The 27,937-nt window shown below is 41.3% G+C and overlaps 1 protein-coding gene across 38 annotated transcripts in view; it reads right to left on the reverse strand.

The window, feature by feature from the left end:
- The window catches only part of NEB (nebulin), a 268,629-nt gene that overhangs the window by 11,553 nt on the left and 229,139 nt on the right, over positions 1-27,937 (reverse strand). For 9 of the 38 annotated variants that reach the window (XM_053258395.1, XM_053258346.1, XM_053258280.1 and 6 more), the window contains 18 exons: positions 27,717-27,821; positions 25,374-25,481; positions 24,793-24,903; positions 23,075-23,188; positions 22,832-22,936; positions 18,513-18,617; positions 16,529-16,633; positions 15,173-15,265; positions 12,772-12,864; positions 10,823-10,915; positions 10,284-10,376; positions 8,359-8,451; positions 5,579-5,671; positions 5,056-5,148; positions 4,400-4,492; positions 3,320-3,412; positions 2,798-2,890; positions 2,273-2,365 (listed from right to left, as the gene is read on the reverse strand). In XM_053258395.1, the coding sequence (XP_053114370.1) occupies positions 2,273-2,365; positions 2,798-2,890; positions 3,320-3,412; positions 4,400-4,492; positions 5,056-5,148; positions 5,579-5,671; positions 8,359-8,451; positions 10,284-10,376; positions 10,823-10,915; positions 12,772-12,864; positions 15,173-15,265; positions 16,529-16,633; positions 18,513-18,617; positions 22,832-22,936; positions 23,075-23,188; positions 24,793-24,903; positions 25,374-25,481; positions 27,717-27,821 (1,776 nt within the window). The remainder of the gene's footprint in view (positions 1-2,272; positions 2,366-2,797; positions 2,891-3,319; positions 3,413-4,399; positions 4,493-5,055; positions 5,149-5,578; positions 5,672-8,358; positions 8,452-10,283; positions 10,377-10,822; positions 10,916-12,771; positions 12,865-15,172; positions 15,266-16,528; positions 16,634-18,512; positions 18,618-22,831; positions 22,937-23,074; positions 23,189-24,792; positions 24,904-25,373; positions 25,482-27,716; positions 27,822-27,937) is intronic. The other 29 variants (XM_053258532.1, XM_053258510.1, XM_053258489.1 and 26 more) reach the window with 23 other exon arrangements.

Raw genomic sequence — 27,937 nt, forward strand, 5'->3', positions numbered from 1 at the left:
TAGCTTTTCAGGGGCACAGAAGGCTGCAATGTAAAGAAAGGGGCAGGCAAACCCCTTGCATGAGCAGAGTTTTGCTTGTGTGTCTTCGGATCCAAGCCATAGCACTCAGTGTAAAATTGACAGATCAAAGTTGTCAGCCAAGAGGGTTTTCATATCTGTCTTCTCCAGCCTAGACAATATAGGAGTTCATGTGTCCTTGACTATGGCTACAGTCCTCCACACAACCGAGTGGAACTAAATCTCACTTAAATCAAATGTGTGAAAGATTACAGTATCCATCTGAGTCTGCCCATCCTTGGACTGACAGGTGCTAGAGTCACTCATGTCACATATCATTTGTAGAACACCTGCAATATTTAAAAACATATACTCCCAGAAGCCACAAAAAGGAAACCGTGTTCTGTTTTGGTACAAAAGAATTAATAAAGGCAACATCCAAGGAACAGAATGTAGAAGTGTGAATTAAACAGGTAATACAATTAAAATACAAAATATTACTTGAAGATAAGGATTCTATCCAGTTGGCAACATCCATCACTTTGTGTAATGGCTGTGCCCAGGGAAGTCCTCATGAGTAAAATCATGGTCCAATTACTAGTTGAGATTTAATAATTAATAATAAATGGCTTGTATCTCTTTAATCTACGGAGGAGATTAAAGGAGGAGAAGCTGGTCTTGTGGTAGCAAGCATGACTTGTCCCCATAGCTAAGCAGGGTCTGCCCTGGTTGCATATGAATGGGAGACTTGATGTGTGAGCACTGCATGATATTCCCCTCAGGGACAGAACCACTCTGGGAAGAGCAGAAGGTTTCAAGTTCCCTCCCTGGCTTCTCCAAGATAGGGCTGAGAGAAATTCCTGCCTGCAACCTTGGAGAAGCCGCTGCCAGTCTGTGAAGACAATACTGAGCTAGATAGACCAATGGTCTGACTCAGTATATGGCAGTTTCCTATGTACAAATGGAGGATGACTTGGGGAGCATGTTTTTTGTATTGGCTTTAGATATTTGTAAGAAAAGTTTCCCATTTTCCTGACGTTTTCCACAATGTCAGAACTATGGATGTGATATAATATGTTTATTGACAGGCCATGCATACTTAGAGACCCTTTTCTAGAATCCCTCAACTAGCAAACTGCCAGTTTAGCAGGTGATATCACTGATAATGTTGTATTTCCCTGTCTGACCATTATCTTCTTTGTCATATTAAAACATTGGCTGAAAGGCATTCCTAAGCCAATGCTATATTGGTTCCCTTGGTATGAGTTGGATTGCAAATCTTATACTCATCAAAGGATTGGCATGTAAGAAGTTTCATAATAACTGGGGAGATCCAAGTTCAAATCCTCATTCAGCCATGAAATTGGGTGGGTGGGGGGGTTTCAGCCCCTACCCCCCGGGATTTCACATCTCTATCTCAACCAGTCACTTGCCTCTCAGTCTAACCTACTTCACAGCTTTCTTGTGAGAACAGACATAATGATGTACACTGTTCTGGGCTCCTTGGAGGAAAGCGGGCTATAAACGTAAATAAATATTGAGCATTTATATCGGTTGTCTCTGGCTTAGATATCGTGCAGTGAGCCGCATGCTTGCTGCTCCCAGAGCAGCTGGGGGAAACTCCATGTGGACGATGCTGTGTGTCGGAGCAGCTGTGCCCAATGGGAGCTGGACGCAGCTACTTAACCCAGCATTCTTCACATGGAGTCCCCCCTGCCTGCGCTAGGAGTGCTGATAGGCTGGTAAGTGCTGTGGAAGCAGCAACCATTCATCCCTCTTGGGTGCATGGCTCACTACCCAGCAGGCGTGTAGCAAGGGGAGAAGGGGCCCATGTTCACCCCTCTCGCCAATGGCCCCTTGGAGTGAGGGAGATAATGAAGAAAACAGGAAGGGATATAGCTGGGCAGCCCTCAAGAGCCTGGATTCTTTGAACCCATTCGCTCAATTATAGCTACACTCCTGCTACCCAGTATCTAAGCCACTGTCTCAAGAACCTTAAGATTACACGGACCAGAAATAATAACAGCAGCTAGCAGTGTCTGGATAGAGTCCTGCAGTCATCATTATAAAGTTATGAAAAATCTTGAAATTCCATGGTCAGAATATTAATATTAATACTAATACTAGGTTGACTTTATGAGTTAAAGGTAAGTATTTTATATAAGTATTTTACTTAAGATATTACAGTTTTAGGAACCAGAGAGGGTAATTTCTGTAGTTTGTTAGGATGTTATTTTTTTTTTTTAAACCAACAGTTGTTTTTTTTCTAATGTACCGAGCTAATGTGTTCTTGATTGCGTTTGACTCTTTCCATCTCAGGAGTGACAGGTGTTGGGGTACCTTTCCCCAATCCCTCTTTGTACAAAACCTACAGGATACAAAAAGGTATCCAGAAATCACATAATGATAATGACTACAAATAAATATTATTAGCTTATAATATTAATACTTGAATCACATCAGCTTCCAGCAAAGCTAGTAGGCTGTTGATTTTGTCATCTGGAACAGAGACCTTCAATCAACACCCATATAAAGAAATAAAGTAGTAGTATGAGAAGGTTGGGAAGATAGAAAATAAAGACAGAACACCATGTTTGCTGGAGAATAAAAGAAAATAGTAAATGCAATCCTAGTAGGATATGTTAGAGCTTAGATTGCAGAGTTCATTATTGAAAAGGTAATGTTTTTTAAGTCAAGAGGAAAATTGATACACTTTGGGTTAGAAAGCTTGAATCATTAACATGGCGAATGTTATTTTAAACAATTCAGGTCCTAAGAGTTTTCTTTTTTGTTTGAATACCGAGCTAATGTTTTCTTGATTGCGTTTGACTCTCTCCATCTCAGGAGTGACAGATGTCGGGGTACCTTTCCCCAATCCCTCTTTGTACAAAACCTAAAGGATACAAAAGGGTACCCAGAAATCACAAAATGGCAAGAATTAAAAATATGTATTATTAGCTTATAATGTTAACATTTGGATCACACCCGCTTCCAATATAGCTACTGGGCTATTGATTTCTGTGTCATCTGGAAAAGAGACCTTCAATCAACACCCATATAAGGAAATAATCTAGTAGGAGGAGACGGCTGGGAAGGGAGAAAGCAAAGATAAAACATCATGTTTGCTGAAAAACAAAAAACAAAATAGTGAGTCAAGTTCCAGTTAAAAGCTTAGGCTGTTTTTAGAGAGAATTGAAAAGGAAGGAGTTTTATGCTGAAAGGAAGACTGGCACTATCTTTGTTAGAAAGCACAATTCATTAACACAGCTGATAGTATTTTAAGCAATTCAGCGCGCGCGCACTCTCGCTCTCTCTGGAATACCGAGCTAATGTGTTCTTGATTGCGTTTGACTCTCTCCATCTCAGGAGTGACAGGGGCTGGGGTTGCTTTCCCCAATTCCTCTTTGTATAAAACCTACAGGATACAAAATGGTGCCCAGAAATCACAAAACTGAAAAAATTAAAAGTATGGCCCTACTCACACGACCATGAATAAGAGGGTTGGAGACAGTAAACTCAGCTATCCAGGCTCATGTGGACCCACAGGAATTCCTCTCACCCAGAGCACTCAAACGTTAGTAGTCCAACTTTTTACTGGTTCTTTCCCAAGGTAGAATGAAAAGAGGAGCCATCCTACCTTGGAGTTTGCTCATGTGTTGGCATGAGCTCCCAGCAGCTAGCCACCATGTTTGTAATTGAGAGCTGTGGCTACAGGGGCTGCTAGCTGTAAATGTGCTGCTCTGCACAGCATTCTCTATGGTCCATTCCTCAAAATGGCTTGAAGAGGTCTGGGCCCACCTCCTGCCCCCACATAGCTAAGCAGAGGGCGGATGCAAACATCACGAGGATTCCCCATCTCCTGGCAGCATAATGCATGTCAGGAAGGTTCTCCTGATCCTAGTAGGACCTTCTCTGTTTCAGCTGCCATGCTGATCTGGCTGTGGGGTTTACAGAACCACACAGGCTCTGCTCATCTGTCTAGAACTGAGTAGGAGTTTTCTCACCCTCAAACTACCCCCAAATGATCGTGTGAATGGCCTCAATATGTTATCAGTTATAATGTTAATATCTGGATCACACAATATCTGGATCACAATACTGGGATGTTGACCTCAGAATCATCTGAAATAGAGACTTTCAATCAACACCCATGTAAGGAAAGAAACTAGTAGAATGAGAAGGTTGGGAAGGGAGAAAACAAAGATAAAACATATTTGCTGAAAAATAAAGGAAATGAGTCAGTTCCCATAACTATTTTGTTAAAGCTTTGGTTGTTTTAGGAGATCTGTAGGGATCCGCATGGTATTCATTATTTGATACTACCTTTGTTAGGAAGCAGAAACTCATCAACACATCTAATGTTATTTGTTATTTTAAACTTTCAGATCCTTTTTTAATGTACCGAGCTAATGTGTTCTTGATTGCGTTTGACTCTCTCCATCTCAGGAGTGACAGGTGTTGGGATACCTTTTCCCAATTCCTCTTTGTACAAAACCTACAGGATACAAAAGGGTATCCAGGAATCACAAAATGGCAAAAAAAATTATCTATATATCTATATATCTCATCAGTATATAATTTAATATCTGGATCAGGCTAGCTTAACTACAGCTGCTTAGCTGTTGATTTCAAAGCCATATGGAACAGAGACCTTCAATCAACACCCATATATGGAAATAATCCAGAAGAATGAGAAGGCTGGGAAGGTAAAAAATAAAGACGAAACAACATATTTGCTGGAAAATAAGAATAGTGAGTTAAGTCTCAGTGTTCATACTGTGAGGGAGATGGCAATGGTAAACTCCTCCTGTATTCTACCAAAGAAAAAACACAGGGCTCTGTGGTTGCCAGGAGGAGTCAACATCGACTCCACGGCACACTTTACTTTACTTTACTATTTTGTTAAACCACAGAAGTTGTGTGAGAATGATTGCTCAGAAGGTAGGAGTTTTATGCCAAAAGGTGAACTGATACTACCTTTGTTAGAAAGGAAGAACTCATTAACACCTCTAATCTTATTTTAAACAATACAGGTTCTTTTTCCCCCATTTTGAATACCGAGCTAATGTGTTCTTGATTGCGTTTGACTCTCTCCATCTCAGGAGTGACAGGGGTCGGGGTTGCTTTCCCTACATTTTCTTTGTACAACACCTATGAGACAGAAGAGCAACCAAATAAATGAGAACTGAATATAAAATGTCATGTTCTTGTTACTGAAGCTTTAAGGTAGATTTGATTTTGTTATATTTTGCAAGGTATTCATGTTACTATTTAACAACAATACGTAAAAGCACACACCCCATCCAGAAAAGGGGGGGGGCTAGTGTGATTTTTATTACATAAGCATTATTTGAATAATATGCATAAAATGGAAAATAGATGAGGTGGTGAAAATAGATTTTTATATTTTTGAAAAGAGGTGAATGTAAAAAACAATGAAGGAAATGGTTAAAATGCTTAGGAATGTTACTCGATTGTGGCAGTGAATAAATAAAAACAGGAGGTTTTGCAAAATGAAGTATGTTGGGAGCGGATTAACACATTGTACAAATACAGAATTAACATGGTTCCCCGGAAATACCGAGCTAAAGATTTCTTGGTTGTGTTTGGCTCTTTCAATTTCTGGAGTGACAGGAGTTGGGATTCCTGTCCCTAGGTTTTCTTTGTATAAGACCTGTAAAATGACAATATATATATATATATTGTAGAGTTAATGAAGAGCTACAAGAGGGGGAAAAAACATCTCTGGGTCTGATTCTGCAGTCATGTCTTCTCAAAACTGTCATGTTGGAGTTTGTCCATGTTATATTTCCACAATATTTTTCCTATGGTTTCTTGCTTTTTCATCCTGATACACAGTAGATACAGGTGCACAGATATTAGATATGAGGGATACTATTAAACTAGTTAGGTAGATTTAAGTCCCATTTATTTTAGCAGGAGAAATGAAAGTGTGTGCTTCCCACTGCACTCAAAGAGACTAAAAAATGCCTCACACTGGCTGGATCATGACCAAGGAGCAGAGGGCATATTCTCACAATTATTAATATGCAGGTACAATGAGAATGAGAAGAAGCCACTTAATGGCACAGTGGGGAAATGACTTGACTACCAAGCCAGAGGCTGCCAGTTCAAATTCCTGCTGGTGTGTTTCCCACACTATGGGAAACACCTATATCGGGCAGCAGCGATATAGGAAGATGCTGAAAGGCATCATCTCATACTGCGTGGGAGGTGGCAAGGGTAAACCCCTCCTGTATTCTCCCAAAGACAACCACAGGGCTCTGTGGTCGCCAGGAGTCGAGACCAACTTGATGGCACACTTTACCTTTATAATGAGAAGAGCCACCCTAAGAAATCCATTGAGATACTAGGTTAGAAATTTTAGGCATTGTATGAAGGATAAACACCTAAACTTGAACTGACATTGGGGTTTTGTAATATATACTTCCTTACACTAGAGTTGGGAGGTTTTATTGCTGTTTGTTTTCTAAGTGATGCGTAGCATATTAGTAACCTAAAACCTCTAGAAATTCTTCATTGGGTATCTTTGACCACTTGTCATTGCAAATCAGATTGGTGACATCATTGGTGTTTTCCCTTGGCCATGCAAAACAACGGAACTGCCAGAAGAAAAGCAAAGAGAACCACTAGAAAAATGGCACAAGGTGAGAATTCCCAAGATAGAAATATAACATACAATAAGCCTAGAATAAAAGTGCAGTAGGTGGAACCTACTGTGATAGTTTGATCATAGTTAACATTTTATAATTTCTTACTCTAGAATAGAACAATGTTGATTGCAGAATAATTTTTCTAATAAATATTTTATAGTCAGATTTTTGAGTGAAAATGTGGTGCTGTGCTTACAGTTAATCCCAACTGGAGAGTCAGACCAAATATGTAATACAATGTCACACAAAAGTAAATAGTGACTTGGAAAAGAAAAGAAAAGAAAAGAAAAGAAAAGAAAAGAGAAAAATGGTTAACAGTGTTCAAGATTATTGTTGGTGGGGGGAATTCAAAAATGTAAATAAACTCATTGGAAATTGAGGATGATGATATTAGACAGATGTCCCTTCCATAAGTCAATTACATATAAAGAAATAAACTGAACCTCTAACAAAGATCAAAAGTTAATATCAATGAGATCAAAAGGGAATGTTATTTTACTAGAATTACCACATGTCCCTCAGGGACATATGTTTGTGATGCACACTGGGCTTCAGAGGGAAGGGGAGATTATTGAAAGTCATCCCTTCTCTGCTCACATGACAGTGCAGTGGTAGTCTCGAACTCAGCACTGCTTCATCCCTGCAGTGCTACTCTGGATGTCAGCCGTTGTGAACAAAATTAATAATAATAATTGTGGGCAATTCTGATGGAAGAAGTGTTTCTGATATAACATTTACAGTAAATAAATAAATAAAGTATTGAGCAGATTTTTACACTAAATGGATGTAAGGAGTTAGTATTTTCAGAAATGATCATAAATCCTTTCCTTATTTATTTGTCATTCCAAATTCTTTGTCCATCTCCTACCAACTTGCACAGCATCCTGTGAGTCTTTGTGACCTACTGGATGAGTGGGAGGCAGGCAAAGAGATTATGACTTCTGTAATCAGAATAAAGAATCAACAAATTAAAGGATAGGAGTGTGCTTCTATACTTGCAAATCACTACTTCTGACACTACAGTTGAAGCCAATTTACAGCACTCAGGTGCAAGCCTAGTTGCCTGAGACTTTGTTAAATCCAAAAGGTGTGCTACTAAAACAAGCTATTTTATACTGGGTTGTGGGGAAAATAATGTTTCAAGAAAACAGGATTTTGAATTGGCCTAGATGTTTGAGTGAGAAGATTTATATATTTTCACAGTAGTTGAGAATCTGAACCAATACACTTTAATGCTTAAGTAAAATAAGCCATAAGAAAATTTGTATTTGATTAACATTAGGGTGTGATTCACCCATGTAGAGCACTTTCAAGTCCCATTGACTTTAACAGGAGAGAGTTTAGTATGTGCTTTGCTCCCCACTAAAATGAAAAGAATTTCACTTTGCTCAACTGTGGCTGGAACACATCACAAATGTACTGAATAATACCATCTTGTTAACTATCTGTTTGGCTTTCATTTTTGTTCACAACAGCTACACTTTATCATGGGTTAGAAAAACATTCAACACCACCAAATAAATAAAGGAAATGGTGGATGGAGGGGAGAAAGTCACTAGTGAATTATCTACAATCAAGTTTTATTATAAAAATCAGCTAGGTTGATGGCATGGAGAGGGAGTTAAGGCTGATAAAGGTTAATTACATTTTAAATGAAGTTAAAGGTCACTTTTAATTGCAAAAATACCGAGCTAAAGTTTTCTTGATTGCGTTTGACTCTCTCCATCTCTGGAGTAATGGGTGTTGGGGTTCCGGTCCCCAAATTTTCTTTGTACGACACCTGTGTAATTCAGAGTGTCAACAAATAAATCAACAAATAATTTAAGTGCCTCGTTTAAAACACATGATCAGCATGGAGAACGCAGTTCATTGATCTGCCTTAAAAAGCCCAAACCACAGAACTAAACAAAATTAAATAACTCCCCTAACAAACATTAAAAATGAAAAGCACACTAAATATTTTGCTCTGAGACAGTTCCTATAATTAAATGTTCATAAAAGAACTCAAACTCACACAATTATGTTTATATATTAAACTCATTTTATGCTATTGCTATGGAACATGTTTAGGGATATGGTCTTCTGTTCTCTCAGCTGTTTCTTCACATTCTCCCTTATAGTTGCCACGAAGAAGAGATTAACCATCCACAATTATAGCAAAGCATCTGATTCTACAGCACCTCATAAGGCTGCAGATAGGATCTTCTAGGCCTATTATGCTATTGTATTCAGGGACATCAGGAAAGTGATCTGTCATAGTGCTTTTGAGTTCTAGGAATCTCCTCAATATAGCCATCTGTTGGCTGTATCTCAGTGTCTGTGGAGCCAGCAACTGATGCAACTCTGGGTTTGGGTTCCTTTTCTTCCCATCTTTTACCAGAGAAGGATGAATAAATGCTTGTAAGTAGCACTCTTGATAATAAGGCAGGCAGTACCAGGCCCCAAAATATACATCCTCAGCCTCTTTCTCTCTCTAAAAGGATATGCAGAGACCTGAGGGGATAAATGACCTAATCAGAAAGTGGGGATGGGCCATCTGTGGGAAAGGAGTTGAATGACAGAGACTGCTTCAGTGCATTGTGGGAACCTACATAGATTGAGCAAGAGTACATTGGATGCATTTGCACATAACACAAAACTGGTAGTGAAGGGACTTCCGGTTTTGTAAACTGTATGACCGAATGTGGGCAACCGCAGTTTCGTAAAGAAATGGACCCGCGATTTCCCTCCCTGAATTATCTTTTGTAGCTTTGGTTTGTAGTGAGGTTCACCACCCAGACCTCCAGTTCTGTGGTGCCAGTGTTATATCCAAATGCTGGCACTGCAGTCTCCCACTTCTGCAACTGGGAGTTGAGAGAGGAAGCTCCTCCCTCACTCCGGCTGTTATTGGCTAACAGGGCTGTCATTCATTAAAGAAGGAAGCCCCAGCAGACAGTTCCTCCTCCTGCAGAGAGGGCTCTCTCTGTTTCATCTGAATGCAGGCAGGAGAGCAGGGGGAGGGGGGCAGGGAACCATGGATCCATTGGACCCCTGATTCCACGTTACATCTGAAGGTGGCCACTTCTTGTCATTTGTAGCCAAATTCATTTCAAGCAACTTGGTATATTACAGATCTTTCAATGTTGTGTCACTGTTTTCCTGCTTAGAACACCACCACCAGTTCTATTTGAAAGTCTTGCAGAATGCCTTGAGTTTTCAAAAAGGCCTAATACATAGTAATAACAAAATGACATAAATAATTTGAAAAAAGGTTAGGGTTTTATTCTAATTTCACACTACACCAACACATGGATGGCAAAGGCTATTAGAAATCATTCCTGTTATAAGGATTCAGGGAATTCACTCTGAATATCATTTGTTTTAAAACAAATAATATTGTCTGATGGGGGGCAAGGAGAAGAGTGAGAGAAAGAGATACAGTTAAAACCACGGCAGACCTAACGCAAAGTTAATGTTATTTTTTCCACCTCAGTGACTACCATTTAGTGACTTGATTTGATTAACATAGTGAGGAACTGAAATTCAAAGGGTTGTGGAAATATTAAAAGAAAAATATTTAGCATGGGGTGATGATGGTTAAAAGGGATTATTTATAAATATTTTGCAATATACCGAGCTAATGTTCTCCTGAATGCGCTTGATTCGCTCCATTTCTGGGGTAACAGGAGTTGGTGTTCCTGTCCCCAAGTTTTCTTTGTATGACACCTGTGAAGTATGATAAAGTAGCCACAAAAGACACTAAAAATAGGTGAAGTCATTACATTCGGATTATGACGAGCACTTTGTGGTAATGGTGCAAGTGTAAATTCCATGCTTGGTCTGGTAGTGAAAAATAACAGAAAGCTGAAAATGATTACAGATTATTAATTACATATGTGAATGAAAAAGAATGTCAGAAATAGCACATTAAAGAAAGCAAATGTGTGAAGGGGTAACACTGTTAATTTTATTGAAGATGAATGGCATTTTTGGTCATTGTTTCTTTTTTATTATTGTAATGTGTGTAAAATTGTCAATTAAATAGGTTAAAACATGTCAAGAAGGGTAATGAGTCAGAAGAATGGCATGAAGTAGGATGTAGAGAATGATGGTTAGAATGTTATGTTTAAAAGATGAGTTGTTAGGGTTCTTGTGATTTCATTGAGAAATACCGAGCTAATGTGTTCTTGATTGCGTTTGACTCTCTCTATCTCTGGAGTAACCGGTATTGGGGTTCCTTGCCCTGCATTCTCTTTGTACAAAACCTGCAGAATACAAACACCCAAGAAGGTAAGAAGATGGCTGACAGCAACTCACAAAAACCTATGTGCAGCACAGAAGGTTGGTTAGCACATATTTTCTGCATGTAAATATTTGGACATTGCCCGGAGGGAATGTAAAACTGCCCAGCTAAAGATGTTTCTGCTATATTTTGAAAGCATTGTCTGTTTTGTTATAACAGGATGCTACCAAGGAGGTACCATTTGATTATCCCCACCAACATTTTGTTTTGTTAGGGCCTTTCTTTCTTGGTGTCTCCAGGCATAAGGAGTGACAATAGCTCCCAAATCCTTGGGATAAATGGTACCTCCCTTCTGAGGTCATGCCTGTTTTATTTGCCAGTTTGATGCTATAATTATTGGGAAAGCCAATATTTGGAAACTGCCTTCTTGATAAAACTTGGCGTTCTATCTAGTCTGGTATTGAATTGCTGATGAGACTTCAGTTTCAGCTCTCACATAATTATTTCTGTTGCATTTGACAGAAATTTGATTTGAGCCATAATCTAGGACCAAGTCTAGGATTAAAATATGTAGATCTGAGAGCAACATTGTATCAAATGGTTATAATCCTGCATTTGGTATTTAAACAAAAACAAGAGCAAATGAATACGAACAATAATACTCTTGCCAGTTAAAAATAATAATAAAGTCCTGCATTTCACTCCTTTAAAAAAATATGCCCCCTTCCCCAACAGAAAAAATATGACTAGAAAGAACAGTAAATAAAGCATACAGTCAGTTCAAAGTGTCAGAAGCAAATAAGGTAACTCTAAAGTTAGAAAGGGGGTAATGCAGTGCCTGACTGTAGCTGGATTATGCAAACTAAAAACAATTAGTTTGGAGATCAGGGTAATGGAGATCACGGTAAAGGAAAGGTGCAATGCTCAAGAGAGGAGAAACATATTCCCTTGATAATTGTCACTACAGTACAAGTTCTCTTACGGGAACACTCACCCTACCATGATTTAAATGGCCACACACTTGGCCAGACAGAATTTCCATGTTCTCTATACGGAGAAAATCTCCAGCAGAGTACTACATTCACTATTAATGTAAGCCATAAGAACTGTTTGTAATAACTAAAATAAAATAGTTTCCCAGCTATGTATACTATACAACCACATGGCAGGTTAAGATTGTATTACCCTGCCAAAGAATGCAATAGGTGGAATAAATTGTTTGGATTTTCAGAACCAAGCATTAGAGGGGAAAGGTGCTTAGACATCAAGTAATGTTCTGCCAGGGCTTAGTCTGCAGCCTCACAACCAGTTTACAGTGCTGGGCCTAATCTATGGAATATGCTGAGCAATAACTGGAGAAGTCACAATCCAACATGGATTTGAATGTGCATAAGAACACTGACCTCAGTGTTGGATTGTGGCAAGAATGCCTATTAGCACTGACTATCCACCGCTAGCCCCCACATGCCCACAATGGATGCCAGTCACAGGGCTGGCCCTACCACTAGGCAAGGTGAGGCAGTCTACTTAGTGGGCGGCAGATTCAGGGATAGCATTAAAAGGCAGAAACTTTTGATATTATGTTGTTTACACCCACAAGTAATGCCAGTTGGATTCTTATGCCTCAGGAATCAAAATCTTTTGGTCCATCTCTGGCTGTTTAGCATGAAATGTATGTATATTCTCCTCTCAAAGTATGCAGAAAATAGTTGTCAAAGCTAATGGAGGTTAAAGCTTGAGGAATGCCCTTCTTATACTGAAGGCTAATGATAATAGCACATGTTAGCAAGGGGAATAAAAGACTATTTAGTAAGGTGAACAGCACACCGTTACTGTACAGCTCTCACACAAATGAGCATAGAAAAGATCAGCCACTACCGAGCTGATGTGCTTCTGTGTCTCCTTGACCCGCTTGACTTCAGGAAGGTCAGAAATGGGAGTTCCTTTTCCAATGTGATCCTTGTACTTAATCTACAAAGTTGTACGCAATTCAGAAGAAACAAAACAAGAAGGACTTAACGTTGTGTACATGAGACATACATATCCACCTCACAAGAGAGAACAGAGAAAACAAACATTGTTGGAAAAATATGCTCTTGTGGGAGCTAAACAAATTGCATACACCCATGTGGAAAGATCCTTATCAAGGCTGACCTCTGCAGAGAGTTAGGAAACAAAATTTCTGCAGAAATTTAAAACTTTAAATATGCAGCCCAAAATTTACAACTCAGTACCGATGGACGTTCCAGGGAGGGAGTTCAATAGATGGACACACTCATCCAGCCATTTTGCCAGAGGAATCTGCTTTTCCTGGCATGATAAAAGCTTTACACCACATCCCCTGTCTCTAAAGTGGCTTTACCATGTGATAGTATTTTATCTTGTACCAGTAATATATTTATTTATCCCTAATGCCATCTGCCTGAATGTTCCCTGGTAGACTTTATTTTTGTTCATCACACTTATGGGAGCCTTATGAAGATCCAAGTGGATCTTCAAGGAGCTGCATAGTATGTTCATATAACACCTCAGCTGTATCTGAAGTGCTGCTATTATGAAGAGTCCTACCATGGCCATTGTTAACACTCTCTTTAGTGCAGGTTTTTGATTCAAATTACATGGCCATTCAGCTAGGTTGCATATGAGAATATGACTACATCAGTTAAATTTCTAGGGTTTCCTTTGGATTATTTCCACTAGAACTTATTATCACAAGCCAAAATTCCATGGACTCGGGGATATGCAACTGGAAATCATGGCTGAAATACAGAGCACTGTCTAAGAAGAAAAGGGGAGCCTCTTCATTCTTGGAACTCTGTGTGTGCACTGGAACTTCAGTGTTCACACTGGAGCTAGGGGATTAGAATGCAGATATATACACACTAGTCTTTAATGCATCTACAGATCTTTCTAGAGAGGGAATGAGCTATCCTGATCCAGAATAGTTGTGAGCAAGTCCAGTGAAACTAATGGCACAAATTAGTTACAACTAACTTACTTTCAATAAGACTCAGAGGCTATTCTCATGCGCACCCTAACCCAGGCTAGGGAAGCCAGGCCTGGGTTAGGCTGCATGTGAGAACCACTGGGACAGGGATCAATCCCAGTGGAGCAGCGCCACTTAGACCTGCTTTTAAACCCAGCTCTTAGCTGGGGTTAAGGGCTTACTCAAACCTTTAACCCGGGCCCCAAGATTGTGTGTTCGCTGGGGCTATGTTCAGCCCCAGTGGACACAGAGACAGGTGCCTAGAGCACCCATTCCCTAGGGGAATCCTCCAATGCATTACACATGTTGTGTGGTGCACTGCAGGATTTCCAGAGGCTGGGACGCATCATTCCAGTCTCTGGCACTCCACACTGCAGTACTCAGCATGGATCATCTGGGAGTGTGGTCCGTGCTCCCAGCAACACACCGGCACTTGTCTGGGATGGGGGGGGGAATTAAACCAGCCTCCCCCCCCACCTGCCCACCTGGTCATGTAATCGACCTCATGACTAACATTAGCTGCATCATGACTAACATTAGCTGCATCAGGATCAAATTCTAGGAGAACATTTGAAATCTGGATTCAAAAGTTTATCTTACAAAATTAATCTAAGAAAATAAGACCTTCAGAATGGTCAAACAAATAATATATGTACTCATTATTCATAAATTACTGGTTTTAGGAAAGCATTATAGTCTATCCAACATGGGTGAAGGTGCATGTACAACATTCAGTGAAACATTGTTTAACCTCTTTTTTTAGCAAAATGTAAAAAAAGGAATGCAAGACATTGAGTAATATACAATCAAAGCATTGATCACTTTAAAATTCTCCTACCATATTTACTGGGGAAGGAGGGAGAGTAAAAGTTGCAGAGAGAAAAAGGAGAATGTGGAAAAGAAAGAGAGTCTTAAATTATCACCAATTTAAAAATAATTGTAATTACATTTGCTATAATGAACATGTTATTGACATTTGGGACAAGATAATAAAATGAATGATAGCTTCCATGTTTCATGAAATGATAAACATTAGTTGAAAATTAGAAAATGTTAATTGTTATTCTTAACATGAATGACATTTTATTTATGAAAATGAAAATATAAAGTATGAGCTCGTTAGCAAATTATGGGTTTGATTAATGACAATAAAAGGCATTGACTTTTTCAAGTTAACAAAAAAAAAAAAAGTTACTCCATAATTGCTGTTAGGCTCATGTAAGGCAGATGAAGTTTTAGAAGTTGGAAAGCACAGGTAAGAATGTTAAAAAAAAAATTGGCTGGGTTTTGTACCGTGCTTATTGCATCCTGGGTTTGTTTAATTCTCTGCATCTCGGGCGTCTTTTCAATAGCTGTTCCTGTTCCAATATCTTCTTTATATAAAATCTTAACCAAGACAACAAAATTGAGCATAGAAAACAACATTGTCACTGACTAGAAAAGGACGACAAAACAGTGGAGACTCAAGCAGCAGGAAACCTCCAAAAGGTGCAGCAACTAACAGCCCCACTCATCAGTCACAGCGTGGGTGAACATAGGCCCATGGCTTCAATTGCTGCTACTGGGCATGCTCAGTACCATGAGAATGGGAAAGTTGATGAGGCTGGTTTTTAATTGCTGCACTGGCTCCCAGATCATAAGTGCTTTTATACAAGAGTAATTCCTATAGATTTAGCTGGCACTCCCAAATAAATTAATCTTGGGTGGAAGTTAAGGAACAGTCGGAACCCCGCTAAGTTCTGACTGCATGAACAAAGCCACTATAGAGAGGCAGAAATCAGACCGTAAGAGGCAATTTTTACTAGAAACAATATATCTTTGTCCAAACAAGTGCTTTTAGCCAAATCATGTGGTCAAGATCCAAAGAAACCTGTATTTGCCAAAAGCACTTATGCATGCACACGAGGGAATGGCCAATTTCCCTTTCCAGCTGCCCTCCATGCTGAGTGGAATTGTTCTCTGGAATTGTTCCAATATTTGCTAGAAGCTTTTTGGAATGTGTGAGAGACTATCAAGGATGAGTATCAAACATCCTTGTTCAAACATGAAAGACTGAGTCTGCATTAAAATTATAATGATGACTCCAATTTTAACTCAAAATTATATTATGCGACACTCCACTGCTTTGGTCCAACACCTATTGGTAATCATGACCAGTAAAGACATTACATGTAACAATATTTAGCATCTTTTTGAGACTCGGAGATTAAGACATACTTACTAGAACAAAGCAGGGCATACGTGGATCAACTGCTAAAAGAAGACACAGCAAACCTGTAACACTACAAGCTCATAGCCTGCACAGCCACATGACAAAACAAAGGCAGACATTTAATACTATTGTCAGATGTGCTGTATACAACCCATAGTGTAACCAAAAAGTGAAGAGAGAGAGTAGTCTGGGAACTCTTCAAGCTGTCACTTGGGGAAGGTAGCCATAAAGCTGTCATACTCATTAGATGAGCACAACATTCATGGAAAATAGTAAGGTTCTGATTTTGTGCAACATAAGCAAGCTTAGATACTGGGTACACAAAGAGCTTCATTAGCACAAAATAAGATTGGCATGTATGGAAGTGTTTGCAAAATGAGGAGAAAACCCTTAAAACTGAATTATCTGCATCACATTGTAGTGTAAACTAAGGTTACCGTGCTGAAGTTCTTCTGGTTTTCTTTAACTCGTAGTATTTCTGGTGTTTCATTTACTACGGTGACTTTTCCTTTGCTGTGCTGCAGATCATGTTGGTACTGAAGCTGTTAGGAGAAGATACATTTTTAGTTGATTGCTTTTGCAGAATTCCACTTTAGTATTTGAGTTCCCAAAAAGATGCACCTGCTAGTAATTCCAAAATCTGTACTGTGATCTTAGCAGCAACATGAGTCACTGAGGTATTTCAAAGGTCTCACCTCAATTCAGTCATTTTTTGCATATGTGGGAACTCCAGCGCACACCTAGAGCTCTCAAATCTATAAGGGCTTCTCCAGTCACTTTAATATTAGGATGGCATTACTATTGCCCATGCCACATTCCCACAACATTATAGAGCACGGGAATCACATACATGGGATAGAGATTCTCTCTGTATACACTGGGATCCCTATCAGCCCTTCCTGTGGGATGATCCTGATTCCCAGGCACATGAGCAGCTGCACAATTAACTTTACTTGCCCTGTTTCCTTGTCACCCTACCTTCACTTGTGTACTGCCAGGTAAAATCTGCAACAACCAAGGCAATGTTGACATAGACATAAATAAGAGTGAACCATTCTGGGTTTTAGAGGGGCAACTTTTTCTGTGACCACTCTTTCCATCTGAGTCAAACAGGAACAGACTACATGGCAGCCTAACAAGGAATCAGTTTATTCCTTGCCTGACAGCCATCTTGGATGTTGCTTTGTTTTTGCTTCTTTAATTAGCTGACCCAAGGAAGATGAAAGACAAGCAAACCCATCCCAAGCACCATAAGTTACTCCAGAACATCCCAATGCAAGGAAGTAAGTGGAAGGTATACACAGAGAGAGCTCGATATATATAACTTTCCATTTCTAAGGCTGTATTTTCAAACCACAGAGAATACATTTTCTTGTCAACTTTATAGGCATTTAGCTATGTATGAGATCTTATTCTCCTCATCTGCTGCTTAATACTTTTAACTATTTATGGTTTCTTGTTTTAGAATAAAATTTGTAGACTGCTGTTACAGTTTGTGTTTTGTATTGGTTGTAACATGTATTATTTACATGTGTTTATATGCCGATCTATATAATGGGATGTAAACTCTTATCGGATGTAAACTCTTATTGAAGCCACCTAATGGTATTGTGAGGAGATTACTTGACTAACAAGCCAGAGGTTGCCGGTTCAAATCTCCACTGGTATGTTTCCCAGACTATGGGAGACATCTATATTGGGCAGCAGCGATATAGGAAGATGCTGAAAGGCATCATCTCATACTGTGTGGGAGATGGCAATGGTAAACCCCTCCTGTATTCTACTAAAGACAACCACAGGGCTCTGTGGTCGCCAGGAGACAACACTGACTCAATGGCATACATTACCTTCCTCTTATTGTAAGTCTGTGTAGGAGGTTGATTGCCAATAGGAGTAGAGAGACCCCTGCAGGAAGGACAAGTAAACCCTGCTGACATGCTGACCATGCAACTCCTGACCATGCAAACATGCTGACCGCACAAATGGCTGCCACACATGTGCAGAGGCCATGTGCATGCCAGCATCGCACGGGGGCAGCTGGGGGAGCGTGCCGCTGACACATGAGGATAGCTGAGAGGAGTGCCACCGATTCAGGAAGTGGCGGTGAGTGGTGGAGGAGCAGGTATGCACCTGTTCGCCTCCATTTTAAACGGACAGGGGATGTGTTCCGAATCATGTCTCAAAAAGCGATTCGTGTACATCCCTACACTCTTGCTCTGTCAGAACAACATTATTTACAATGTCACAGAAATAATCAATTGAATAATCCTGCTCAAAGTATGTGAGTCGTCTGGCTGCAACACATCCAATAATGGCAAATCCTACCATTAGTTTGTCTACATTCTATACAAGTCTCCAGAACCTTACATGTAAAAGGCAAAATATAGGCTCTGCTTACAACCTATTAGTACATATACATACCATGCTAAAGTTCTTTTGGTTCTCCCGGACTCTCTGCATTTCTGGTGTGTCTAGAACAGGCACATAGTATGACATGGTTCTCTCAGCTTCCTCTTTATACTTTTTCTGTTAATCAATGTGGGGAAAGAAAGGTTGATTGTTGTGGTAGTAAAGTGTTGGGAAGCCAAACGAAAATTTTTAGAAAAGAAATATGTATGTTCAGTGTTCTCATAATAATCTCTTAAATAGGCAATTACTAGAATAGCCATCTTGTGCAAAATGACTATAACATCTGTCAACTGGGAACAAGCTGGCACATTAATAACTCCTTTCTTAACAGTGGCATTGCTTAAGTTGTCCTTTAAAGTCAATGGGACTACTTTAAGTAATTTTCCTCATGTCAGCCATAATTAATATGTGTTGACATACTGCGCAAGAGTACATCAACCTAGTAATGATGCATTTACATAATTTGTGTAAGTTGTGCAAATTGCACATACACATAAATATAATTTATGCAAATTACCAATTACATATTTACATCATTTCTATTTACATGTAATTAGATATAGATTAGATGCTGCATAAAAGGGTATTCTTAAGGGTGGTAGCTATAGCTTTGGCCTGGGTCACTCCACATCCCATCCAATCAGCTGATTCACCTAGTTCTAAGCTTTTCCCCCAGTTAACACTCACAAAGTCTTCCTTCTAGTCAGCTTCTATTTACTGCGGGCTTGGCTGAATATATGAAGTCTAGTTTCTGGTGAAGGCTCTCTTCTGAAGCAGGATTAGGCAACTATGAATCTTCCTGCTGTTCAGGAATCTTCTTGATGCAAGTTTAACTGACTATGAAGTCGTCTTTCTGGTAAGGACTTTCCTTTGCTTCAAGCTAAGACTACACAAGGTGACTTATGTCTCAGGCCCAAAAAGATCACTTGAAGGGCTGTCCCCAAACAACCCTCTCTTTCCGCAACTCCTTCCTAGGCTTCCCCCTTCAAGACCTTTCTCTCCCTTTCTTCTGCCTTGCCTCAGCCTCTATTCCTCGCTTGTTGGTTCTTCTCTTCTCTCTTCAGTCTTCTTCTGTCCTTCCAGTCAGTTCTGTCCTTAGACTCCACTCTATGGACTGCACTTGGCTATGCCAAGCATTATCTATTCAAGCCCCTAGTCTCTTCTGCCAATCCTCTCCTGACATTTCTTTAGCCTGTAGCTCATTGGCCTTTAGTCTCTGACGAATAATATCCATTATAATGTTCCATCACTGACCAACCCCTGACTGAGCTTAAGCTGTTTTTTTTTTAATTTTTAAATTCCTCTGTCCCATGCAGAGGACACTGTAGTCACCAGACTAAGCTGTAACCCTTCCAGCACACACATAGCAACACCCTTAGCAATCATTTCCCCCCTAGCAACAGTAAAGGTTGCTACAGACAGACCCCAACACAAGGCCACAACAGCATAACAGATCACCTTGTCAGTTTACTTGGAGGTCTAACAATATTCTTTTTTGCCTCTGATAAAATTTCATTTAACAATTTCTCCACATCCTGGCCAGTGCTGTCAAGTCTCCCGTTTTAGCCGGGAAACTACCGTATTTTACCCCTCTTTCCCGCCGTCCTCCCGTATAAGTATTTCCCCGGAAATCTCCCGTATTATATAATTTTTAAAAAATCCTCTCTGCCACTCCAAACTGAACTCTGTCAGTGATCGTGGTGGAGACGGGCGAGCCCCGGCCGCCCTATTCCCGCCCTCCATGTGCCCAGCCAATCAGGTTCGGTTCTGTAAGAGCGCAGACAGGGCCAGAGGTGGAGTGGGCGGGGATTCAGCTGCTCACGTGACTGCAGTGAAGACAGGATGCGGACCGCTGGCAAGATGGCAAAGGTCTCGGAGCTATACGACGTGACTTGGGAAGGTAACGCATGTGGGAGCGGGGCGGGGAAGACGAGGGGTGCCCGGGGCAGCGGTGACGCGCCCCGTGTTGGAGCTGGGGGTCCCGCCGATTCTGGGGTGCGACCTGGGGCAGTGGTAGGAGCCCCTTCCCTGCCCTGCCTATCGCCTCTTGGCTTCAACCGTCCCTTGCCCCGCACACGCCCGCAGCTGGGCATGTAGCCCCGCGCTGGGCGTCCTCTCAAGCCCAGTCCACGTTTCTTTACGGGGGGAGTGGGAGTGGGAGTTATAATCCATCTTGGTTATTGCAGGTATTGAACCTGGAGGCTTCATAGACAGACACAGGAAACTGCCTTACACCAAGTTTGATCTTAGCTCAGGTTCATATGCACTGATTGGCAGAGGCTCTCCACGGTTTCAGGCAGGAGTCTCTCCTATTTCTGCCCGGAGGTGCTGCCAGGGATTGAACCTGGAACTTTCTTAATTCAAGCAAATGCTCTGCCACTGAGCTCCTGCCCCATCCACAACATGTAGCTGGTTTACTTGGCTGCCTTCTGTGTTCCTCCTCCTCCTTAACATGGTTCTCCCAGATTCATTTCCTGAAAAATCTTTTGAGTTAACCCCTCAACCATCATTCCCAACTGAATAAGCACAACTGGACATCATTGGCTCTCTTTGTCTCCCTTTTCTCTGTTGTTATTATTATTATTATTATTTATTATTATTTTACATTTATATCCTGCTCTTCCTCCAAGAAGCCCAGAGCAGTGTACTACATACTTGAGTTTCTCTTTCACAACAACCCTGTGAAGTAGGTTAGGCTGAGAGAAGTGACTGGCCCAGAGTCACCCAGCTAGTTTCATGGCTGAATGGGGATTTGAACTCGGGATACTGATCACCTAATTGTAGTTAGTAAGTGGTTGACAAGTGGTTATTTTAGATTTCTTGTACACCTATCTTAAAATTTGAGAGATACTGGAGCTTGGTTGTGGTGGTGGGATGGTTCGCGGCGGGTGTCGGAAAATTCCCCTTATTTTCAAATCCAAAACTTGACAGGTATGATCCTGGCACATTTTTCAGGAACTGGGGGTCAGTTCAGATTACCAGTGGCCCACAGCAGCTGAACACCTGATAATATTGAGGCCGCTGGCATGAATGACATCACTCAAGAATGTGCTGATGTGATTGTGTCATGTCTTTTATTAGCATGAGAGGGGTGATCATCTGAATTGCTCCTCTACATGTACCACAAAACCCTGTCTAAACATGGTTTTGAAGTGCATGTAGAAGGGTGATTCGTATTATCATGGAGCATAAGATCACAGCCGCAAAGGGCTCTGTTCTTCAATGCACAGCCCATGGCTGCTGGCGACCTGCAAGAACCCCAGTGACAGCTCCTGGTTTGCCTCTCCCCCTCCTCCTCCTGCTGTCTCTAGTTCCCATGGCCACTGTGCTCACACACTCTCTTCCTTGCACCTCCCACCATCATATCTCTCTCTCTCTCTCTCTCTCTCTCTCTCTCTCTCTCTCTCTCTCTCCTCCTCCTCCTGTGGCCATGTTCTCTCTCTCCTGCTGTCACTGCTGCTGCCACGGCTACCACACTTATGCTCCTTCTCTCTTGTTTGCTCCCCTCTTCCTCCTCCTGCCATGTATCCGCTCTCTCTCTCTACCACTGCTGCAACAACCACCACCACCGCCGCAACCACTGCATTCACACACATATACTCTTGCCCTCATCCACTGCTGCTGCCATGGCCACCACACTCATGTTCCCTCTCTGTCATTTGCTCCCCTGCTCCTCCCCCATGTGCCCTCTCTCTCTCCCGCCACTCCCATGGCCACTGTTGCTGCCGCGGCCACCACAGTCACATAACTCTCTCTTGTTCCTCTCCTCCTCCTGCCACTACATGCTCTCACACTCTTCCTCCTCACGCCACACTGCAGCCAGAGCCACTGCCCTCTTCCTCCCCCCCCCCCCATGGAACAAGCCCTCTTGGAGGCTGCAGCCTACACTTTAAATATAGTGATGATCGCTGGCATAGGACATAACACAACATCTTGTTGAATCCCAGCAGGCCAAATGCTGGCCTGCTAGGATTCAGCAAGACGTTTGTGTTATGCCCTATGCAGCTGTGATTTTATGCTCCATGAAACTCATCCTTTAAAATAATGGATAGCTTTCTAGGAGAAACTTTTTAATGGTAAGAGCAGTTTGACAACGGAACCAATTACCCAGGGAATGATAGGCTTTCCTTCACTGAGGGACTTCAATCAGAGGCTGAAATGCTATCTGTTTGGGATGCTCTAGGCTAGATATCTTGTATCAATCAGAGGTGTTGTAGAAGATGTCCTACAAGAATCCTCCAGCTCTGTGATTCATTCTCATTCTCTCTGTTTCTCTCTCTCTCTTGTTAAAGGACCTAGCAAAATTAGTAGTGATCAAAGGTTATTTTTACCTGGCTTGAAAAGTTCTTCACTTGGTGTGCATGAATGATCTCTGGAGTGTCAACAACAGTGGTATAATTGGCTTTTTCCATTTCTGCAGATTGCTTATATTTAATCTGTTGGTGGAAAGGTCATAGGGAGATATCCTTAACAGACTTTACAAATACAGCTTTGTTCCCCCCCCCTTTAGAAAAGCTATTGATAAAGTTATCTTTAAATTGACTTCATATTAATGTCCGGTGATTCTCACTGACCTGGCTAGCAATGTCTGTGGCATTCTTTGCCCTCATATAATCTGGTGTTTCCAGTGCAAGGGCTGTTAGGCCTCTTCCTTTGATTTCCATCTCTAGATTTTTTCTGTATTCTTTCTGTTAACGAAAGGAGAGCGACAGAAAGGAGAGAGGCATCAAGATGGGACATGTTTGTCAAAATTCTGCATGGCTGATTTTTATACGGCTCACCTTGCAGTCCCCATTTCCATACACAACATGTATTTAATTGAAGTAGTATTGATTGGAAAAATATATAAACAATCAGGTAACAATTTTGTATGCACATCCTAGTACTAAAATACTTTCAGATAATGTTGCGCTAAGCTGCTTTCACTCTACATCTGAAGAAGTGGATTATAACCCACAAAAGCTTGTGTATTAAATAATCAGTTAACAGTTGCTACCTTGTTCTTTTAAAAATTCTTACTTCCTGATATTACTCGAGCAGAATGGGAGCTGCTGCAGCACGGCTTGCTCCCACACCAGCATTGCTCCAGTTCACAGGACTGGCATACGATGGAGCCTCATCATATTATTTATTATTATGATGATGATTTTACATTTATATCCCGCTTTTAAGAACATAAGAACAGCCCTGCTGGATCAGGCCCAAGGCCCATCTAGTCCAGCATCCTGTTTCGCACAGTGGCCCACCAGATGCCGCCGGAAGCCACAGACAGGAGTTGAGGGCGTGCCCTCTCTCCTGCCATTACTCCCCTGCAACTGGTACTCAGAGGCACCCTGCCCTTGAGGCTGGAGGTGGCCCACAGCCCTCTGACTAGTAGCCATTGATAGACCTCTCCTCCATGAAGTCATCCAAACCCCTCTTAAAGCCATCCAGGTTGTTGGCTGTCACTACATCCTGTGGCAGAGAGTTCCACAAGTGGATCATGCGTTGTGTGAAAAAGTACTTCCGTTTGTTGGACCTAGACCTCCTGGCAATCAGTTTCATGGAGTGACCCCTGGTTCTAGTGTTGTGTGAGAGGGAAAAGAATCTCTCTCTCTCCACTTTCTCCACACCATGCATGACCTTATAGACCTCTATCATGTCTCCCCGCAGTCACCTTTTTTCTAAACTAAAAAGCTCCAGGTGTTGTAGTCTTGCCTCATAAGAGAGGTGCTCTAGGCCCCGATCATCTTGGTTGCCCTCTTCTGTACCTTCTCCAGTTCAACAATGTCCTTTTTAAGATGTGGTGACCAGAATTGTACGCAGTACTCCAAGTGTGGTCGCACCATAGTTTTGTATAAGGGGATTATAATGTTAGCCGTTTTATTTTCAGTCCCTTTCCTAATAATCCCTAGCATGGAAGGGGATTGAAAATAAAACAGCTAACATTATAATGCCCTTATACAAAACTATGGTGCTCCTTGGTTTCCTCCAAGGAGCCCAGAGCGGTGTACTCTTTCACAACAAGTTTCTCTTTCACAACAACCCTGTGAAGTAGGCTAGGCTGAAAGAGAAGTGACTGGCCCAGAATCACCCAGCTAGTTTCATGGCTGAATGGGGATTTGAACTCAGGTCTCCTCGGTCCTAGTCCAGCACTCTAACCACTACACTACGCTGGCTCATAGACTCTGTGGTTCCTGAAATGATCCCAATGGCTGAAGAAAATAGTTACATTGCAAATGCTCCATACTGCTCAGGTAATGTCAGAAAAAAGGCCTCAAAGTGATGTATTCCATTCAGTGATGTGCCTTACCTCATTTAAGATATGAGTTGCATTCTTTGCTCTGAGTAAGTCTGGGGTCTCTTCCAGTATGGTGAGACCTTTACCTCTGACACCTTCTTCCAAATCTCTCCTATATTCTTTCTACAGGGAAGGTCAGAAAAGAAAAAGAAATGAAGAAGGCAAGGAAGACAGATGTATATATAGAGAGATCTTCATGAAAGAGAAAACAAAGCAAAACAAAAACAGAAGGGCCACAAAAGAAAGCCAGCAAATAGTTTTCAGGTTATTTTAATGCAAAATAGTTATGGTGTTTTAACTTCTACAAAGACACAAAGAATGACACAACAAAACAAACTTAAATTAAGAAAAGAACACATATGGTGTAAAAACCACATTGACTCCACCAACAGGAAAACATTAATTGCTAATACAATTAACAATTAGTGAACTTTAAAAATGATAAACTAGAATAAATAAAAAACCCAATGAAATCATGCTTTAAATAAATGTTTAAGCCTAGTAAGGATAGCAATGAAGGAGCTACTTTGGTGAGGACAATTAGTGAAAGTAGTTGGGTTGTTGCCAGCAGAAGAAAACAGAGTAGCTGCTACCTCGCTTGCTATTTTGGTGGCATATCTGACATGCAATAAAGATGGTGTAATCTCCAGGCCAGCAAGGTTTCTGCCTTTAATGTCTTCAAAGTCTTTTTTATATTCTTTCTAATAGGAGTTGGAAGAGAAGAAGAAGAAGGAAAAATAGCATTTATTTTGAAATAAAGTGAAAAATATACCAGGATGAAAAGCAGTTTCTGCTCATTGTACAGTGTCGCTAGAATGTGGTAGCCGGTTACAAGTCCAGTCTGTTTGTTGCTATACCACCATATTACGAGGGAACCCTATATGTGTATGGCAGCAACAGGACTGCTCCAGCCTTGGACAAATAGGATACTCAGAGCCTGCCAGGCAAAGTGGCTCCAGGTTTGATGGGGCTCTCAGTAGAAGAGCCCCTTGTGGGCCCCCTCTTACCTGCCCCCCCCACAAATGCCTTACCATGGTGGTAGATGCAGTTTTCTTTTGTTCTTGCTGGGCCAGCAGCAACAGCAGCATTCTAGGAAGCAGTTGCAGTCCCCAGATATCCCCCCCCCACAATGCCCCACACGCCATCACGCAATGCTACACAGGGGCATTGTGAAGGGGGGGGCATGGAGGGTGGCTAGAATGCTGCTGCTGCTGCTGCCACAACCCACCAAGAATGAAACAAAATTGGAACCACCACCAAAATAAGGCGAAGAAACCCATTCCCTGCCAGTGGCTGCTGCTTACTGGCTTGACCCAATTCTCCATGGGTGGTTGGGGCAGTCATCAGAGGAGGGCCACCTGGAGTGCTTGGTGTTACTGGCAGCTGTCCAAGAGTGTCCCGTACTGATACCAGCCCTCTTGCTAGTTCTGCAGTGATCAGCCAGTAGCCAGAAATCCCTATAGCCCTTAGCCCATGGTTGTGTCACTGCATGTTTTAGAACTCAATGGCTGTCGTCATGTCAAAGTAGGGAGGGAGAAAATTTCAGTAGCCAAGAAAAGAAAAGAAAAAATCTTAGGATCTGTATCCCAGTCACTTCCAGAAAAACATAGTTTCTTTCTCCTCTGCAATAATCTTTGAAAATGTTTGCATGGCTAACCGTGTTCTGAATGACTATGAAATGGAAAGTGAAGAGAAACTGAAACAATGGCAAAATTCACCCAAACATGATGACCAAGCACCTTATACAAGTGTATTTCACCCTGTATAAGTTTCACATTGGGACAGAACAAGGTCAAAACTTCCAACAGGTTATGAAATAACTCTGTGAAGGAATCGAATGACAAGCCAATGAAAATACTGTTACAAACAAAAACTGAGAGGAAATATCAGGGAAGCTATGGATTAAAAAGAAAATCCCAGTACTACTTTTACTTACCAGTGAAATTGTCCTGCAGTCTGTGGAAAGTGCTTTAGTGAGCTAAAAATTTCAGATTATCTTACTTTTACAAATTCAACAGGCAGCATCCAGACTAGTGCAATGGTATTGCACTAGGATGTGAATGGAGTACATAGGAAGTTGAGTGAAGAAAATAACCTTTCCCCCCCACAGACTAGTTCTTGTACCAATGGAAGATGTTGCGCTACCTCTATAATAGTATATCATCAGCCACTAGTTAATTATGACACAACTTGTTGCATGACACATTGCAAAACACATTGCACATTCCTCTTGCACATGTTGTACTGCCTCTCACACCATCTCATATATGTCCCAGAGAGGGTCTTCTACTAGTGGTCATGCAACACTGTGGAGCACCATGAAATGCTAAGGGTTGCATATCTGCTTTCACTAGATTAGTGCAACTTTAGAATGGGTGCTGTCCAACAATTTCAGTCCGTGTAGCCCTTCTCCCAATTCTCTTTTATTTGGCAACCTTCCATCAATTTGTAGAGCATGTCTAATAAAGTATACTGCACAGCAACATTATAGGTGAACAGTGATGTTATTGTTTCAGCTACAATTAAGCCTTCAGTGTGCATCTCCATCACTAATCATTTGACTGTGAAAATATTACCGTGATCCAGCGTTATGCCTATACATTACTTTTAGAGTTGCCATGCCCCACGGAATTCCGGGTTTCACCCGGATTTTAAGCATCTTACCCAGATTGCTTAGCCCACCCAGATTCACCTGGATTTCAGCTTTCATTAAAAAAAAGAGAAAAAAAGGGGGGGGGGAAATAAGCTAAGCTCGAGCCCTTGTAGAAGTGGAGTTATGGAGCAAAACATGCAGCCCCTATTCTGCTCAAAATTTATTTTCAAGCCTATTTACATAATATGCAAATTAGGCACCTGGGTTTGGAAAGCCAGAATATGGCAACCCTAATTACTTTCGCACATCGAACCAGGCTGCTTTCCACCACCAAGCAACCTACCTCGCTTTGCATGTGCTGAGCCTCCTTCGCTGTGATGTAAGTTGGTGTTTCAAAGTCCAGCATGGGCTTCCCTCTTTCCTTTTCATATTTTTCCTTGTACTTAACCTGTCAAAAGGGAGACAAATGTTATCGCACTGCACTACTAGTGTATAAAAACAGTCCTAGAGGGAAAATAGCTATACTGTTTCCCCCTACCCCACCAAGGAACTTCTGTGCTCTTT

Source organism: Hemicordylus capensis, chromosome 1 (genome assembly GCF_027244095.1).
Source record: "Hemicordylus capensis ecotype Gifberg chromosome 1, rHemCap1.1.pri, whole genome shotgun sequence".
NCBI lineage: Eukaryota > Metazoa > Chordata > Lepidosauria > Squamata > Cordylidae > Hemicordylus > Hemicordylus capensis.